Below are 20,566 nucleotides of genomic sequence, written 5' to 3'. Positions count from 1 at the left end.
GTCCCCTGCCGCCATCTAGTTTCGTTCTTGGATGACAGGCTCCCTGCACCTGCGCAGGCTTGGCCACACATCTCCTTTTTTGCGTTTCTTTGCGTTCCAATCTGCATTAGCGTCCTGCACAGGAAGCTATTGCCGACAGGAACGCAAAGAAAGCGGCGTGTGGCCAGGCCTGTCGGGCCTGTCGACGAGACAAAACTAGCTGGCGGTGGGGGACCGGAGGCTCCGTGAGTGGCTGCGAGGGCACGGGACAGCTGCAGGGGGCTGGTGGTAGAAGCTCCAGGTGAGTAAAATTGATTGTTTTTTATGCCAGGCTTAAGTATCCCTTTAAGTAACTTGATTATATTCATCTAAGTTTACATTTTGGTATATGTGGTGCATACAGGAATTATGTTTAATCATATAATATAAAGTAATCAAATAATGAGTCAAGGAGAATTTCAATAGGCTTTGTATTTTTTGTGTTATTTTGTGTATCTGAGAAAATAAATTCATAAAATTATCATTAAAAAACTGTTATGTTAATAAATGATGTGTCCAATGGTTGAAATTCAAGTCAAGACCTCCAGAAACCGAGAAGGAAAAAAAGAACAGAGAACACCCAGGTCCTTATTTATTTCCCTTTTTCTCCTAAATATTCTCCTTGGTGATATTTTCACAACTAATCAATAAAGTGCCTTTTATACCAGCAGCAAGCAAAGCAACAACATACTCAGACTAATTTTGACAGTACTTTTTCACCTCAATTGAAAATGGCTGAAAAGTTATTTAAGGTATGTCCTAAAAGAAAACTTGGGCAAAAAAATGCCCATATGCATTTCACTTTTTTTTTCACTTTTTTTCTTTTGAGTTTTCTCCTAGATAATATTTTAACATCTTGTCATAAAATGCTTTTTAAATCCCCATCAAGCAAGAAAATACTTAAAATAATTTTGATGGTACTTTTTGTCCAACTTTTGGGTACTTTTTCAGTTGAAAATGCTAAAAAGTTATTTTTAAGAGAATTTGAAAAATTATCACCTAGTAGATTACTCAGGAGAAAAAAAATATTGCATAGGGGCCCAGGAGTAATACTATACTGTAGTACTTGCAGACAATTGGGTTAAACAAATGCTGGGTTGCTAACAGGCAAGCACAGTAACAGCAATGTGGAGAATACTATAAGTAGGCCTTCTTTACAATATGTTGGTTAGTTTCACTCCAAAGAAAACAGAAAAAAACACTGTATATGATATAACAAGGGGTGCCCTTAGTAAAGGGCGAAATAGCAGATATGGTGGGAGGAGGCACCCCAAAATATGCCCCAAAAAATGTTTGTGTGGTGTAATGGTGCTGTCTTACCTCAAGAAGAAGATTAAAGAAACTCTGTAACAACATTTTCAGTCTTATTTCTTCTATCCTATAAGTTCCGATACCTGTTCTAATGTGGTCTGTCTTACTGCAGCCTTCCCTAGTTGCACAGTGGCTGTATTATCTCTGTTATATAATCTAATCTTCTTTCCTCTGACGGCTTTGTCAGGCTCAGGCACTCAGGCTGTTATGTGCTGCTCTGCTTGTGATAGGATAGAAGTTATACTTACCCTCTCCACGCCCCCTGCAGGCTCTGTAGGAGTCACAGACTGAGCTCCTCTCAGCTTTTCACACTCTGGTTAGCAGCCATGTCTTTTGTTTGTAAACACTGCCTAAAACTGGCAATTACAAGCCAGGATTGCAGCAGGGAGGGGCATAAACAGCACAGAGGGGCCCAGGAGAACATAATGAATAGAATGGTATGCTCTTTATTGTAAGAATTTTAGAGTACAGATTCTCTTTAAGAGAAACTGTTTTATTTATTTATTATTATTATTATTATTATTATTATTATTATTATTATTATTATTATTATTATTATTATTATTATTATACACCAGAAAAAAGACAACGTGTTTCATGGGTCTTGCCCACCTCAATAGGTACAATGTCTCTGTAGCTGCAAACATGGACTCTGAGCACCTTTTTGAGGTAAGAATGTTTTGTTACACTATGCAAGTCGTTTTTATGCATATTTTGAGATGCCTTCTCCCATCAATTCTGTTTAATAAACTGTTTGTCCTGAATTAATCTGTTGATCCTATTCATGTATTTATATTTCAGGTTAGCCCTCTCTCAACTGTTTCTCTCCTTAGTAATCGACCAGTGTTTCCATCTTTCTTCAGGACTGTTGCCAGTGATAAATTTCAATCGGATGGTTTGGCTAAACTTGTTCTTCAGTTTGGTTGGACTTGGGTAGGTCTGCTGGCAGCAAATAATGATTATGGACAGCTTGGAATTCAGCCAATCAAAAAAGAGATAATCAAAGCTGGAGGGTGTGTGGCCTTTACAGAAACTCTTCTTCTGGGTCAGCCGGACCGTAATGCACCTCATGTAGTGAAGGTCATCAAAGAGGCAACTGCAACCGTGATAATTGCCTTTGTTCTTGATGTTGATATGGTTCCTGTCATGAATGAGATGTTGAAGCAGAATGTGAATGGGAAACTTTTAGTTGGCAATGCTGGCTGGTCCAAGAGTAACCTGTTTTCAATGGAGAAGTATTCCCAAGTTGTTACTGGAAGTGTTGGTTTGGGACTCACTCATAAAGTAGTTCCAGGACTGAGTGATTTTCTTCTCAGAACTGAAAACTCTTCCAATATGGAACACAAGTGGATGAATTTATTTTGGGAAAAGGTTTTTAAATGCATTTTTTTGGTTGCAATAACCAATTCTAGTTCCTTGGATGCTCCTCTCAAACAGTGTACCAGGAATGAAAGCGTTAGTAGCATAAGAAACAGCTACACCTACATTAACAGCTTAAAGTACGCTCACAATGCTCATGATGCAATACAGGTTGTAGCCAGAGCTTTGGAACATATGATAACATGTTCTTCAGGGAACTGTGCAAGTATTTGGAATTTCAAGCCATGGCAGGTAAATAACTTGTGTTTTTAAGGAGCTAGCATGTTCATGGGAAATAAAAGTTAATGCATCAATGCTTATCTATGTTGTATTTATTTAGTGTGTTCATGTCTTCTTTAGTGCTTTACTAAGTACATATTCATGTCACTGACTGTCCTCACAGGAGTTCACAATCTAATGCCTAGTCATATAGGCAATATAGTTTTGTTGTTTTTTGAGTAAGTCAGTTACGTTAAGTTTTTGAGATGTTGGATGAAACCAGAAAGACCAAAGGTAATCCACACAGATAAAGTGAGAACTTAAAAAATCCATACAGATGTTGTCCATGTCAAGATTTTACCCAACGGAGACCCAATGAAGAAAGGCACAAGTGCTATCCACTGTGCCACCAACATTTTTAATCTGCATATTTAATTCGCATCAAAAACATTTGATGTTCGGTAATATTTTAATCAAGTATTATAAGAATTAGGTGAACATTGCGCCAGCCTGTATCAGGCAAACCAAAAATTGCGGGGGGTCACAGAGCACACAGTTCCAGAAGTCAACGATGAATAAAAAAGATATGCTGCGCTCTCCACATACACGAGTCCTACAATAGAAAAGCTAACATAGCATGATACTGTCACAGGTAACAATGAGAATCTGTGGATAAACGACAACCAACCAGTGATATGTGTGCATCCAATGGAGGTGACAAATCGCCTGAAGCCCAACAGGTTCAAACTATGCCCACACAGAGGCTCACCAGAAGGTTGCCACCTCAGTTACCAGGTGGTTCTAGCACTTGTGTGAATCAATCCTCACTGGAAATGACAGCAACTCCATTTCCATGATTACCAACAGCACCGCTTTCTCAGATTAAAACTTTACTTACCCACTTAAAGGACACCCGATGTGACATGTGACATGATGAGATAGACATGTGTATGTACAGTGCCTAGCACACAAATAACTACGCTGTGTTCCTTGTTTTCTTTCTCTGCCTGAAAGAGTTAAATATCAGGTATGTAAAGTGGCTGACTCAGTCCTGACTCAGACAGGAAGTGACTACAGTGTGACCCTCACTGGTAAGAAATTCCCCTTTTTTACCCCTTTCTTGCTCTCAAAAGCCAATTTTCTGCTAGGAAAGTGTTTTATAGTTGGAATTTCTTATCAGTGAGGGTCACACTGTAGTCACTTCCTGTCTGAGTCAGGACTGAGTCAGCCACCTGCATACCTGATATTTAACTCTTTCAGGCAGAGAAAGAAAAAAAGGAACACAGCATAGTTATTTGTGTGCTAGGCACTTTACATACACCTGTCTATCTCATCATGTCATATGTCACTTCGGATATCCTTTAAGCCTGTGCCAGTGGTCTCTGCTCCCTTCAAGAACCAGAGACTGCTGGTACCATAAATGGCAGAATGCTTTTCAATTGCCACACATACCTACCCCAACTGCCATCTATGCCGTACGCCAGGAACCTCAGGAACCTCTCCATGACGGCAGAGTTCCTGGGAGCCGGTCAGAAGCCACTTTCATTGGCTCCTGTCTGTGTGATCATTGTAAGCCAATGGGAGTTGCTTACATTGATAGACTGGGTCTGGAGCCAATGACTGGCTCACAGGACTCTACCGTCAAAGAGACAGCAAAGCGAGTAAGCTGCGGCAGGCAGAGAGTGATGCGATTGGTGGGTGTGGCGAAAGTGGCGAGAATTTGCGGCATCGGTGAGCTGAAATCTATGCCCTGGCAAGCAGAACAGTATCAAAACAAGGCGTACATTTCAACTAGTGTCATCCTTGACTGGTTAAAATACATCTCAAAACAAATATGAACAGTAACCCATAGCATAACATGTACAAAGGAGGTTGCTTCTCAGGCTAAGGAATAACACTTACACATCTAGCATGTGAAATCACATATAAAGATGTCTTTAGGCGTCCATCCAGGCACTAGTAGGAAAGAAATGTGGCATCCCGCTAAGTATCCCGTTCTAGATAATCCAGCTGCTATGGGGACTCCTCTGCATCGGTATAGTTCCTGAAGGATGACGTCAAGCAGCACTGGCTCTGCCTATTATGTTTCGTCCAATAGGACTCATCAGGGGCTACAGAGCCAGTGCTAATAGGAGTACATATAGAGACAGCCACAGGGGGAGTGATCTTCCCCCTGGCTGAAGTGTGAATTACTGATAGGCTGACACAGTTAGAACCAATGGGTGCAAGAAGTAAAAGTATAAGCTTAAATGGGGGGAATGTCCGCCTTGGCAAACAGAGATATTAAAACTGTGCAAAGAAGGTTAAAAATTTGTATAGTGTATAAGACTGCTACAAAGCATCAACTCAATTTTTATCAAGACAGTGCACGGGATTGGCCTTTAAAGCCCTGGTTCAGGTGTTTTTTCTTTGGTAGGATCAGAGGATTATTTAATTTTAATCACAGGCTGCAGAGTAATGATGAGAAGAACAAATAGCTTTCAGAATAACACTTAAAGAGAAACTCCGACCAAGAATTGAACTTTATTGCAATCAGTAGCTGATACCCCCTTTTACATGAGAAATCTATTCCTTTTCACAAACAGACCATCAGGGGGCGCTGTATGGCTGATATTGTGGTGAAACCCCTCCCACAAAGAAATTCTGAATATGTACTCTTTAGTTTCAGTTACTCTACAGTTCAGTTACAGTTCAGTTACTCTACAGTTTCCTGTCTGTGAACCCTGTTGCATTGTGGGAAATAGCTGTTTGCAGCTGTTTCCAACTGCCAAAACAGCAAGCAGCAGCTACATCACTTGCCAGCAGTAAAAATGTCACCATGTGATAAATGTCAGAATATAAATCAGGGATTTAAAATATTTTACAATAGGCAAACACTGACCAAATCATTTATACATAATTATTGTAAAAATGAAGCACTTTTTTATTACATTATTTTCACTGGAGTTCCTCTTTAAGAAGATGCATAACAGGTGAAATGTTGTGTTCCACAATACGTAAACAGGAACTCTGCAGCATTGTTGTTGCAGTGCTGGTCACAAAGAGTTTGTAAAAAATAAATATTTTCTGCATTACAGTTACTCCATTATTTGAAGACTCTGAGACTAACACTCAGCAGTGGACGTGAAATTTACTTTGATGAAAATGGAGACATTCCGGCCACACATGATATTGTCAACTGGCAGATGAGCTCAGATGGCTCCATGCACTATGTTGAAATTGGGACATACGACAGCTCAACTTTACCAGATCCAACCTTCACCATCAACTTCAGTTTATTGAGATGGCGCATGGGTGACTCACAGGTGGTCTTTTATTATTATTATTTAATACTAAGCATGTAACATAGCGGTGACACATTTTTCACAACACTTTACAGAGTACATCAAATAATTCATTCTCATTTAGAGAGGCTCACATCATAAAGTCCCTGCCACATTCTAGAGTACATTTTTTAGCTGGGAAATTGGATTAGAGGCAGCAGAATCCAGTGTTGAGGTGTTTTGGCACAGGATTCCTCTCTGGGTTTGTTGTTTGTTTTAATTAAGGTTGTTGTTTAAAGTAAACCTGTTCAATTTAAGAATTGCAATCATTTTTTCTGACTGATTGTATCATTTCAAAAATATGACCAATGTACCACACACGTATGTTCAGTTTTTACCCAATTATGATAAAAATGATTGGAAACTCTGACAAAATTGCTAGGGTGTGTTTATTAATAAATTGACAATCTAACACACACCATACAATCTTTAGAAAGATTGAAGAAATAAATCTGGCATTGTGGATCAATAAAAATAGAAGAAAACGGGAAATCCGATCAGATTTTTTAGTCGAATGAAAAAAAAGGTTTCGTTTTTTTCGGGAGATCCGATCGTTTTTATCGAATTGCCGTAAAAAGGATCATTTTATTGTATCGTGTGTGGCCACCTTAAGATTAATAGCATCATAAGATTTTTTCATACCTGGGGCATCTACCAGCCCCCTGTAGCACATCTGAGTCCATCCGGCCCCCTCCGTTGCACAGATGTAAGGCCTGTGAGTCCAGAAGGGTTGCAGGTCAGTGCGTATGCATGGTCCCGGACATGTGCACCCAGCTGGGTGCAGTTATAATCTTTGTGAACTGCACATGCATGGAATGCTCCCAGCCATGAAAGAATAATCAGGGAGAGGCCACATTTGGAACCGTGCATGTGGCTTACGACTCAGCTGAGTTGCAGACTTTATAAGCCTGACAGTGGCAATGCCGAGGGGAGCTGAAGGATGCTAAAGGAGCTAACGAACCCCAGCGGCTGGAGGAAGCCACAGGTAAATATAATGCTATTCATCTCAGGTACACTTTAAGTAAAAAATTGGCTGCTTAAAGTGAACCTCCAGACTAAATCTACTCAGCAGCACTGAAAAGACTTGGTGTTTCTTTAACAGGTTCACAGCAACAGAACTTTGTTTTTCTTACCCAAGCCGCATTTTTTAGCTGCAGAAGCTAAGCTCCGCCCCATCAAAGAAAACTGCCTGGGCATTTTTTCCCCGATGCTGTGCAAAGCATGATGGGGTTTCTCATGTTGTTGTTCTCATTGCCGAGCAACTGGGAGGGGTGATCAGGACACAGGACAGTGGGAACTGTGTCTCATTCTCCCTGTCACCTCCTTTCAACCAAAAAGATGGCTGCCCTCATGAAATCACAAACCTTTGCCTGTTCTTTTAAAACAGGGTGGGTAAGAGATTACGGTATATTACCTATCTTTTTGTATTAACATAACTAATGTAGCTTAATGATAGTTTGTTTGTTTAGGTACGGTGACCAGTTGTCCCGCTTTACCCGGGATGCGTCCCGCCTTCAGGGTCTGCTGTTCCAGGATGCCTTGCGTCCCAGGAAACGTCCCGCTTAAAGCAGCGGGACGTCCCAGCCTCGGGACTCTGGCCACCGTAATTACGTCTATTAGATGCCGCGCCAGTTCGCAGCCCCGCTACATCCTGCATAGTGTTCGGCAGGCAAGCAGGGCTACGGGAAGATGGCGTCCGAAGCCCTGTACTGGAGACTATTTGTGTCTCCAGTACAGGGCTTCGGGGCCATCTTCCCATAGCGCTGCAATTCCATCAGCGCGGGAGACTGCAGGAGGAAGATCTCGGAGGAGCTGCGTGCCAGAGGAGAGGAGACTTCTGTCAGGTGAGTAAATTATTTTTTTTTGCAGGTGTTTTGCTGCCCACATTACATTTATTTACTGCTAAAATGTTGCCCACATTGCGTTTATTTACTGCTAAAATATTGCCCACATTGCGTTTATTTTCTGGTGAAATGTTGCCCACATTGCATTTATTTTTTAGTGAAATGTTGCCCACATTGCATTTATTTACTGCTAAAATGTTGCACACATTGCGTTTATTTTCTGGTGAAATGTTGCCCATATTGCAGTTATTTTCTGGTGAAATGTTGACCACATTGCGTTTATTTACTGCTAAAATGTTGGCCACATTACGTTTATTTACTGCTAAAGTGTTGCCCACATTGCATTTCTTTACTGCTAAAATGTTGCCCACATTGCGTTTATTTACTGCTAAAATGTTGCCCACATTGAGTTTATTTTTTGGTGAAATGTGGCCCACTGCGTTTATTTTCTGGTGAAATGTTGTCCACATTGCGGTTATTTTCTGGTGAAATGTTGCCCACATTGCGTTTATTTACTACTAAAATTTTGCCCACATTGCGTTTATTTCTGGTGAAATGTTGCCCACATTGCGTTTATTTCTGGTGAAATGTTGCCCACATTGTGTTTATTTTCTGGTGAAATGTTGCCCACATTGCGTTTATTTACTGCTAAAATGTTGCCCACATTGCGTTTATTTACTGCTAAAATGTTGCCCACATTGCATTTATTTACTGCTAAAATGTTGCCCACATTGCGTTTATTTTCTGGTGAAATGTTGCCCACATTGCATTTATTTTTTAGTGAAATGTTGCCCACATCGCATTTATTTACTGCTAAAATGTTGCACACATTGCGTTTATTTTCTGGTGAAATGTTGCCCACATTGCGGTTATTTTCTGGTGAAATGTTGACCACATTGCGTTTATTTACTGCTAAAATGTTGCCCACATTACATTTATTTACTGCTAAAGTGTTGCCCACATTGCATTTATTTACTGCTAAAATGTTGCCCACATTGCGTTTATTTACTGCTAAAATGGTGCCCACATTGCGTTTAATTTATGGTGAAATGTGGCCCACTGCGTTTATTTTCTGGTGCAATGTTGCCCACTGCTTTTATTTTCTGGTGAAATGTTGCCCACTTTGCGTTTATTTACTGCTAAAATGTTGCCCACTTTGCATTTATTTTCTGGTGAAATGTTGCACACATTGCGTTTATTTTCTGCTAAAATGTTGCCCACATTGCATTTATTTTCTGGTGAAATGTTGCACACATTGCATTTATTGACTGCTAAAATGTTGCCCACATTGCGTTTATTTACTGCTGAAATGTTGGCCACATTGCATTTATTTACTGCTGAAATGTGACCCACTGCGTTTATTTTCTGGTGAAATGTTGTCCACTTTGCGTTTATTTACTGCTAAAATGTTGCCCACATTGCGTTTATTTTCTGGTGAAATGTTGCACACATTGGGCTTGATTCACAAAGCGGTGCTAACTGTTAGCACGCCTGTGAAAACCCCCTTAGCACATCTAAACAAGCTTTTCGCGCATAAAACTTTAGGCGCGCAAAACTTTATGCGCGTAAAACTTTACGCGCGTACTGCACAGAGCACAGGGCGCTCCGCACGAAGTGCCCATTAAAGCCTATGGGACTTAGCGCGCGTAAAACTTTGCGCGCATAAAACTTTGCGCGCATAAAACTTTGCGCGCGTAAAGTTAGCGCGCGATCTGATTGAGAAATCCGGTGCTAACCTACTTAGCACCCTAGTTAGCGCGTCTAAAGACTTTAGATGTGCTAAGTAGGTTAGCACCGCTTTGTGAATCAAGCCCATTGGGTTTATTTTCTAGTGAAATGTTGCCCACATTGCGTTTATTTTCTGGTGAAATGTTGCCCACTGCGTTTATTTTCTGGTGAAATGTTGCCCACTTTGCATTTATTTCCTGCTAAAATGTTGCCCACTTTGCGTTTATTTTCGGGTGAAATGTTGCACACATTGCGTTTATTTTCTGCTAAAATGTTGCCCACATTGCATTTATTTTCTGGTGAAATGTTGCACACATTGCGTTTATTGACTGCTAAAATGTTGCCCACATTGCATTTATTTACTGCTGAAATGTTGGCCACATTGCATTTATTTACTGCTGAAATGTTGCACACATTGCGTTTTCTTTTCTGGTAAAATGTTGCCCACATTGCGTTTATTTACTGCTAAAATGTTGCCCACATTGCATTTATTTACTGCTAAAATGTTGCACACATTGCGTTTATTTTCGAGTGAAATGTTGCCCACATTGCATTTATTTTCTGGTGAAATGTTGCCCACTTTGCGTTTATTTGCTGGTAAAATGTTGCCCACATTGCATATATTTACTGCTAAAATGTTGCACACATTGCGTTTATTTTCTTGTGAAATGTTGCCCACATTGCATTTATTTTCTGGTGAAATGTTGCCCACTTTGCATTTATTTACTGCTAAAATGTTGCCCACATTGCGTTTATTTTCTGGTGAAATGTTGCACACATTGTGTTTATTTTCTGCTAAAATGTTGCCCACATTGCATTTATTTTCTGGTGAAATGTTGCCCACATTGCGTTTATTTACTGCTGAAATGTTGGCCACATTGCATTTATTTACTGCTGAAATTTTGCACATATTGCGTTTTCTTTTCTGGTAAAATGTTGCCCACATTGCATTTATTTACTGCTAAAATGTTGCCCACACTGCATTTATTTACTGCTAAAATGTTGCACTCATTGCGTTTTTTTTCTAGTGAAATGTTGCTCACATTGCATTTATTTTCTGGTGAAATGTGGCCCACTTTGCGTTTATTTGCTGGTGAAATGTTGCCCACATTGCGTTAATTTACTGCTAAAATGTTGCCCACATTGCGTTTATTTTCTAGTGAAATGTTGCCCACATTGCGTTTATTTTCTGGTGAAATGTTGCCCACTTTGCATTTATTTACTGCTAAAATGTTGCCCACATTGCGTTTATTTTCTGGTGAAATGTTGCACACATTGCATTTATTTTCTGCTAAAATGTTGCCTACATTGCGTTTATTTTCTGGTGAAATGTTGCACACATTGCGTTTTTTGACTGCTAAAATGTTGCCCACAATGCATTTATTTACTGCTGAAATGTTGCACACAGTGCGTTTTATATTCTGGTGAAATGTTGGACACATTGTGTTTTCTTTTCTGGTGAAATGTTGCCCACTTTGCATTTATTTACTGCTAAAATGTTGCCCACATTGCGTTTATTTTCTGGTGAAATGTTGCACACATTGTGTTTATTTTCTGCTAAAATGTTTCCCACATTGCATTTATTTTTTGGTGAAATGTTGCACACATTGCGTTTTTTAACTGCTAAAATGTTTCCCACATTGCATTTATTTACTGCTGAAATGTTGCACACATTGCGTTTTATATTCTGGTGAAATGTTGGACACATTGTGTTTTCTTTTCTGGTGAAATGTTGCCCACATTGCGTTTTCTTTTCTGGTGAAATGTTGCCCACATTGCATTTATTTACTGCTCAATTGTTGCCCACATTGTGTTTTATTTTCTGTTGAAATGTTGCACACATTGCGTTTTCTTTTCTGGTGAAATGTTGCACACATTGCATTTTCTTTTCTGGTGAAATGTTGCCCACATTGTGTTTTCTTTTCTGGTGAAATGTTGCCCACATTGCGTTTTCTTTTCTGGTGAAATGTTGCCCACATTGCGTTTTCTTTTCTGGTGAAATGTCGCCTACATTGCATTTATTTGCTGCTAAAATGTTGCCCACATTGCGTTTATTTTCTGGTGAAATGTTGCCCACATTGCGTTTATTTATTGCTAAAATGTTGCCCACATTGCATTTATTTTCTGGTGTCTGGAGAAACTGTTGCTGCATTTATTATTTAACGGTCATATTTGGCTATATTTGCTGCTTTGGGGTTACGGTATACTAATAAATACAGTAGCATCACACAGTTTCTGCACACCCATGATGCGAATCCTCGTTTCACCACATCATGGCGGAAACTTTCGGCGCCCCTTTTTTCGGCACGGCGCAAAACGCCCCCCCCCCCCCCAGCCTTTTTTGGGCGCAGCTACTATAACTATAATTCTTTTTTGTGGTTAGTGGGATTATATCAGTAGAGCACCAGAGCTTGAAGAGTGAAAATACTGGCCTCTGCTTTCAAAATGACATAAGCTGACAAAGCTCCATAGTTGGCATCATTCAAGCAACCAGGGCTGGATTTCCAATAAGGCACTCTAGGCACATGCCTACAGGCGCCTTATAGGGTACAGGCACCTCCTGAATGTCCCCCTATATGGATTGAAAGAGCGGCAGAGCGCCTGCAGCACAATTCCAGGTGTCCTGTCCCCGGCAATAGACAGCTGCACAGCGAGTGTCCCGCCTACCACTGTGTACATTACCACCACACACACCCACGGGGGGAGATAGGACCCAGCACTGCTCAGCACTTCAGTTGCGTGCAGGCTGCGGAGTAAGCATCGGGTGAGGCGTGCACTAAGAGGATGTATTGCAACAGCAAAAAAAATTTGGGTGGAGTGGGAAATAGTTAGAATCCCCAGTAGTCTTTATCGTAACCTCTTATTTCCTGATTCTGGGACTACCAGTTTTCAAACTAAGGTTACAAAGCTCAAGAGAGGGCCCAGAAACAGGAAGTGAGGTGACAACTAAACAACTTGGTTCCAAATAATCAAATACCCAATTATGTCTTCTTCTGCATTATAACGAAAGCTCATTGGTTAACTCAGCCAGGATTCTTATAGCAAAACATTTGAAGTCTGCCCAAGCCCCTACAGTATGGTAAAGGGTTAGAGAATTAATTGGAAGATGGTGAACCTTACCAGTTACTTGCAGGGAAACTGAGTTAGCCAAGAGAAGAGGTGAGATGGAGACAATAGCAAGAGTTTAAAAACTCAAGCGAATACCTACTGTTAATTGAAAGGAACAGGGAGACAGTATCTAATAGCGATGGGCCTAATATCAAATTTTGGGTTTGTGAATTTTGAATCCGAATCTCCAGATTCACGAAAAAAATTCACGCACGAATCTGGCGAATCTGAGAATCTCCATAGACTTAGATGGCTGGTGAATGGCCGCTGACTTTAGCGGTTAATAGCACAGCCCCTTACATGCTAGAAACACAACATTTGCAGGGTATGTGGAGGGGGACAGTGGCTACAAGAGGAAAACAATAAAAAAGACCTTATAGTTTTTGAGAAAATCAATGTTAAAGTTTCATGGGAAAAAAGTATACATTTAAATGCGGTAAATACCAGATAATGTAGTAAACCTAACGGTAGTGTAAATTTACGTATATCAAAAGAAAGATCAATGAATTTAATGACAGGGGTTTCCAGGGGGTCCATACGCACTGCGTACGCACCCCCTGGAAACCCTCCAAAGCCGCAACACTTTTGCCAGGGATTGCTACACAGCCGCAATATAAAGATATAAAGCTCTCTGGTAACTTTACCTATTTTTTAAACTTTTTTTTCAGTGTTCAGAGTGTGGGAAATTAAAAAAAAAATTGATGTGGCGTCCCCCCTCCCAAGCCTCTTTAACCCCTTGTCCCCCATGCAGGCTGGGATTGCCAGAATGTGGAACCTCAGGCGAGTGGGGCTTCGCACCCTGAGCTATACTAGCCCGCATGGTGCATGATGTGAGGGGCTCCATTGGGGAGGGGTGGCCAAGCCTTCCCCTCCCCCTCTGGAGCTCTTGTCCAATACATGGACAAGGGGCTCTTCCCCACGTTCAGTGCCCCAGGAGGAGGTGGGGTGACGACTCCCGAGGGAGGGGTTCATTGTGGAATCTGGGAGTCTCCTTTAAGTCGGGAACCCCCTGATGCCAAAGTACTCCTTACCCCTTTTCACAAAGGGTTAAATGAAATAAAAACACAACCACAAAAAAGTCCTTTATTTTCTTAATTAACCATAAACACTTACCTGTACCCTTAAGAAAATGTTCCCAGTCCAATATCCCCGGAAATATCCCACACCAATATCCTCTCATCTTGTAAGCTTGATTGTAGCAAAAGATCAAAGATGTGTATCCGACACTACACCCCGCCATCTGCCGCACAGCACGAAAGCATCTTTGAATTTTGGTTCCAAGTCTCCCCATTGGTCTTTTAACAGACCAATGGGGATCCTCCTATGGGGGGAAGTGAAATTTGCCTGTAATGGAAACAGGCCCATTGAAATATATTACTGTGGGAATTTGCATGCAGATAATAGTGGAAACAGGCTCTAAAGTGTACTTGTAACGCTGGGGGGGCATACTGTCTGACCACCCAGCACAATGAAGCTAAGAGCTAGATAATGAAAGAGGCTACACAGGCTGCCCAGAGCGACTGCAGCTCTAGGCTTTTGATAATATGCAATGGCAGCGCAGAGCGATGTTGCGCTGCCCCTGCAATAACAAACATAAAGACAGATACAGGACAGACTGGAGTGAGGTAGCCAATAGCAATCACAGCAATGGCTACCTGCAAGGACAGGACTAGGAGGACAGAGGCTGACAGAATGAAAGCTTGCTAATCTAGTCACTGTCTCAGTGACAGCAAGCATTCACAAAGACAAGAGTGAGGTAACTAATAGCAACCGCAGCAATGGCTACCTCGCAAGGTCAGGACTAGGCTAGCTAAGCACGGGTGATCACGCTAAGCGCAACCTACCAAAACATGCTAAAACTGACTAGCTGAACACAGGATATCAACAGTTCGAGTACGTATATATCAGCGGCACTGATATATCACCGTAGCACGAATTCAAGGAAAATAACAAACGCTGACTAGAATATGTATGTATATATTGGCGATGAACCGATATATAACATAAGCAAGGAATACTGACTAGAATCAGGAACAATACAGTGAACAAAGCTAGGTAATACAAAATCTCTATACTAGAAGGAGTATGTATATATGTCCCTGTGGGAAATATATAACATAGCTCCACAGGATAACTGAACTAGAACGTAACAAGACAAGGGCTATATTTCACAGTATCAAAGGACCCAGTCACAGCTTAAACTGAGCTGAAGCTGAAAACTATGATGGGCGGAGCACGCTTGCAGGAAGCAAACCTTTATACTGAAGTCATCCAATGAGAGCAGAGATGCAAATCTCCACACAGGTGAATGGTAATCAGTCACAAGCAGGCTGGCTTGACTACCATCCCCTAGCTGACAGACTATCACAAGCAATGCATGCAGAACTATGCTAGCAACTGCATGTAAAGGAATCAGAACTGCTTGGCTGCAGTACCTCTGCAGCCAGCAGTGCATGCTGCAGAAGCGATCATGACAGTACTCATACAGGGGTAACAGTAAAACACCTCAGAAACTAGGAAAAGTAACTAGGGACCCCTGGAGCTATGGTTGTTTGTATGTATTCATATCTTTGTATGGAAAAATTGTGTGTGTCAAAAAATTATTTAGTAAAAAGAATGTAATCAATAAAAAAATAAATAAATAAATAAATAAATATATATATATATATATATATATATATATATATATATATGTATGTATATATATATATATATATATATATATATATATATATATATATATATATATATATATATATATGTATATATATTTCTAACTGTATTACACAGTATTTAAAATTAAACTAACAAAATGGTATTTAATATATTTTAAAAGTTAAAAATAGGGTTTTTTTGCTTACAATGCTCTATGCATTTGCCCATAACAATGTAGTAAATACAAGAGAATTTCTGTTTTGAGTATTGAAAATTTTAACTTTAACTTAAGGTACCCAGCTCAGTGTGTAGTCAGAGTTGCCCTCCAGGATTCAGAAAGGCCCCACTGCAAGGACAACCTGCCTGCTGCTATGAATGTGTCCCATGTCTACAAGGAGAGATCTCCAACCAGACTGGTAAAATCCCACAAAGCACTTGACAATGTTAGCACTTGATTTTTAAAGCAAATGTGAAGCGATTAAAAAAAAAAAAAAAAGTTACATACTCACCCATAAGTAGGAAGACTCTGGCCTTCCAGATCCTCTCACGGTGTCCTCATTCCAGCACTGTCTCCAGTTCAAACTTGCCACCTCTAGGAGGAGCCCTCAGGAGGTTTTGGAAGCACTTGTGTCACCAAGTGCTTCCAAAGACACTGTGACATTGAGCAGTGACAAAACAATGTACTTAACCATAAGACACACCTATGTTTGGAGGACAAAAACCAAGGAAAAAACATATACAAAACCTGTTGCATCCATGGTGCATCCAGCTGAGCTTGGCTGCTACACTCCGATGCACATTATGCTGCAAATTGGTGCAGAAAGCATTGCCACTCTTTCATCCTCCATCCCGAGAGTGGCAGCTCTCTCTCCATTCACCCTCCATTCACTGGTGGCCCCGTGGGCATTTTTCTGAACTACGTCTTTAAGGGTCCTCACTTGATGACCCTGCCAATCCTGATCCAGCCTACAGCAGCTATCACTCTGAACTTATTGAGGTCTTTCCTACCTAGTCAGCTGTCAACCATATGTAAGGGTCTACTGTTGACCTAACAACTGTGACATTGATTTTATCAGATTTGCAAGGCATAAAGGGGTGTAATGTGGTAACTTCACCTTATTTTAAACAAACCTTATTGTTAAATTAGAAGATTTATTTGGCCTCATCACTAATTCGGGATGGTCCCTATTGAGCCAGAATCTGCACAACTAGAAAAAAATGTGGTTCCTGGCTTCAGAAAAGAGTCATCTATCAGTGCCTGGCTTTAGCAATATCTGAGTCATGCATGCTTGCAATCAGTAAATTCACACTTGAATCAGAATATCATCTGTTTGCAAAGAAATGAGTTGTAGAGGATCAACCAGCCAGGACAAAAACAGTTAAAACATCTAAAAGGGAAGGATTAGAATGAATATAGCAGAATAGATATTTATCTCATTACAGATTTATATTTTTTGTGAAAAAAAGTAGAATTTAAAATGTATGTGTATGCATATGTATAAAATGTACATGTGTCCCAAAGCAAAAATGCACTATTATCTACTTGTTTTCTACATTGCTGTCCCTTACAGTTGGTGGCAAAACACTGACAGATCTGACAGTTATTGAACTATTCCATCTCCTAATGGGAGGTTCTCAGGGTTTCTTCATTTTTAAAAGCACTTACTGAACACCTGTTGTTCAGCCCAACTGTCAAAACAATGTGCAGTTGATTAGTAAGGAGGACTCCTGGCATCGTTGTATAAATCTATTTTTGTAAAGAATAAAGGAAATTTTGAGGCGTACGAGAGGAATCGGCGCAGGAGACTTGGGCGCAGGATACAGCGGTATATGGCTGATCCGTCTGCTGCACATGTCCCGGTCGTGTTAAATACTATTCCCCCTCCAGGCCGCCATGGATGGTGGGGAATGAAATAATTCAGCTTCCAGCCCTGGAAGCCGAATGATTGTGTTTTAAAAGTAGCTTAAGCTTCGTCTTCTGATGGCGCCAAGGTTACTCCCTGTGTGCCCAAGTCTCCTGTGCTGGATTCACTGTGTTCGATTTTGAGAATATTCCATGAGGATAGAGATGAGCGTAATGACGTAATTACGATTTCGCGAAATTTCGCGTAATTAGTGTAATTACGATTATGGCCGTAAGTACATAATCGTAATGAAGAAGGATTTAGCGAAATTTCGCGTAAGCGTAATTTTCGCATAATTTTCGCATTACAATGGGTATTTGTTCATGCCGTAATTTCACATTAAACGCTACCGTAATTTCGCGTTAAACCGTAACGCTCCGTATAATGTAAAAAAGCCGCCGACTTTAAGGGTTAATAGCAAAGCCCCCTTAAATGCTAAGAGCCTCAAATTTGGAGAATATATTAAGGAGATCAGAAGGAATAAGAGGAAAAAAAATTTTTTGCCCTTGAAACTTAAAAATCGATTTTCTCAAAAACTATAAGGTCTTTTTGAAAAAAAAAAAATTCCTCTTATTCCCACTGATCCCCTTAATATACCCTGGGAATTTGGTGTTCCTAAACTTTAAGCAGGCTTTGCTATTAACCGTTAAAGTCGGCGGGTTTTCAAATGTATACATTTTTACTTTGAAACTTTAACATCGATTTTCTCAAAAACTATAAGGTCTTTTTGAAAAAATTTTTTCCTCTTATTCCTCCTGATCTCCTTAATATATTCTCCAAATTTGAGGCTCTTGGCATTTAAGGGGGCTTTGCTATTAACCCTTAAAGTCTGCGGCTTTTTTACATTATACGGAGCGTTACGGTTTAACGCGAAATTACGGTAGCGTTTAATGCGAAATTACGGCATGAACGAAACGCGAAATTACGCGTTGAAAATTACGCTTACGGTATTTTCAATTACGATTTTAATGGCAATTACGCTACCGTAATTTCGCATCGTAATCGCAAATTTTGCATGCGTAATTATAGTAATGCGAAATTACGAAAATTTCGGCTCAACTCTACATGAGGAGATGGACTAGTCCAAAACCTGTCAGATCAGAATTTTACTACTTCCAGAAAGTGACAGCAATGTAGGATAAAAGTAATGTATAGCTCATATTACTGTGGGAAAAATGTACTTCTTTACATTCATGTGTATTGTACAGTACATTTTAATTATTATTTTTTTTTTTTGTGATAGAGTCCTTTAAGTATGTTTCCTACCTTAAAGTGCTTTATAATTAAACGTCTTACCAGGCTGTAGACTTCTTAAAACCTTTTTCATGATTTCAAACCACATGGGCTCATATGCAATACCCTTTATCCCCTAGGAGACAATTTTTAAACTTTTTTAAAAATAACTTCTCAGCACTTTTCCATTGGAAAAGTACTCAAAAGTAGATGAAAAGTACTATCAAAACTATTTTCTCGTTTGCAAGTGGTTTAAAGGGTATTTTAGTGACAATTGTGAAAATATCACCTAGTGGAAAACTCAGGAAAAAAAAGTTAAATGCATATGGCCCATCGACATTAATTAATGCATATCCTTAATTATATAACAAATTATTTTTTTTGGCCTAGATTCCATTCATTGTATGAGATGTCCCTGGGATCAGTGGCCAAATGCAAAGAGAACCAGCTGTATCCCGAAGATATCTGAGTTTCTACGTTTTGATGAACCTTTAGGAGCAATTTTGGCAGCGGTCAGCATTTTTTCTTCCTTTATTTCTGCTTCTGTTTTGAAGATTTTCATGCAGCATAAACACACCCCAATAGTAAAAGCCACCAATTATGCACTGAGCTGTCTTCTCCTGGTGTTGCTGTCTTTGTGTTTTCTTTGTTCTTTGGTTTTTATTGGATACCCCCAAGAAGAGAAATGTCTTGTACGTCAGACTTCATTTGGCCTGGTCTTTGCTCTCTGTGTTTCCTGTATCCTGGCTAAAACCATCATGGTGGTGTTGGCTTTCATGGCCACCAGACCAGGCAGCGGCCTACAGAAGTGGACTAAGCCTCTTGTGTCTTATGTTTGTATTTTCATATGTTTCTCCATACAGTTTATTTTGTGTGTATATTGGCTATCCCTCACTCCTCCATTCCCACAAAACAACATTCAAACCAAACTTGGATTCATCATTGTTGAGTGTAACGAGGGTTCTCTCATTGCCTTCTGGACCATGTTGGGTTATCTCTTTCTCCTGGCTACCATTAGCTTCATTGTGGCCTTCCTGGCTCGGCGACTTCCTGACAGCTTCAATGAGGCCCAGTTTATTACATTCAGCATGTTGGCCTTCCTCAGTGTCTGGATATCTTTTATCCCAGCATACCTCAGTGCTCAGGGCAAGTACACTGTGGCCATGGAGATCTTTGCCATTTTGGCCAGCAGTTGGGCTTTGATCATCTGCATGTTCTTTCCTAAATGTTTTATCATCTTATTCAGACCTGACATGAACTCCAAAAACTATATTATGGGAAAAAAATAAAAAATGTGATATAACTAAGATACTATAATTCAAAAGAATCCATACGTAATTAAATCAGGGAAAATTTAATAAACTAAACTTGTTTACTTTTGCTAGCAAACCTCACTGATAACTGACAATACACGACAAGATGAACAGTCTTGTTGTAACAGTCCTAACTGATTTAGAAGTAGGCTGTGTTCCTTCTGAGTTTTTTCCTAGGTGATATTTTTAAACTTTTTAATAAAATGCCTTTTAAGCCACCATCAAGCAAGAAAATATTATTTTTGATAGTATTCTTTACCTACTTTTTTGGTACTTTTAAGTTGAAAAGTGTTGGAAAATTATTTTAAATAGAAGATGAAAAAATCTCCCGGGAGAAAATTCAGGAGAAAAAGTGAATTGCATATGGCCCAGGTCTCATATCCAATTAATGGTTTCTCCTGAGTTACCTCCTAGGAGATAATTTTCATCTTCTCTTTAAACTAACCAATATGTTATCCAGCTGTGCCCTTTTCTTCTGCAAGCTTTCATGCACTTTTAAAAGGAGGTAGTGGTGGACTTATCTCATAAAACAGTTTTATTAGTTTAAATTG

General features: G+C 40.0%; 1 protein-coding gene across 1 annotated transcript in view; it reads left to right on the top strand.

The window, feature by feature from the left end:
* The window catches only part of LOC137562033 (extracellular calcium-sensing receptor-like), a 28,183-nt gene extending 8,192 nt beyond the window's left edge, over positions 1 to 19,991 (top strand). Inside the window, exons 4-7 of the mRNA XM_068273375.1 lie at positions 2,131 to 2,589; positions 5,985 to 6,212; positions 15,858 to 15,981; positions 19,093 to 19,991. Coding sequence (XP_068129476.1) covers positions 2,131 to 2,589; positions 5,985 to 6,212; positions 15,858 to 15,981; positions 19,093 to 19,991 — 1,710 coding nt within the window. The remainder of the gene's footprint in view (positions 1 to 2,130; positions 2,590 to 5,984; positions 6,213 to 15,857; positions 15,982 to 19,092) is intronic.
* The last annotated feature ends 575 nt before the right edge of the window (positions 19,992 to 20,566 follow it).

The sequence above is a fragment of the Hyperolius riggenbachi genome, chromosome 3, assembly GCF_040937935.1.
Source record: "Hyperolius riggenbachi isolate aHypRig1 chromosome 3, aHypRig1.pri, whole genome shotgun sequence".
NCBI classification, from domain to species: Eukaryota; Metazoa; Chordata; class Amphibia; order Anura; family Hyperoliidae; genus Hyperolius; species Hyperolius riggenbachi.
Note: the sequence above shows the minus strand (reverse complement) of the source record. Positions and strands in the feature narration are given on the sequence as shown.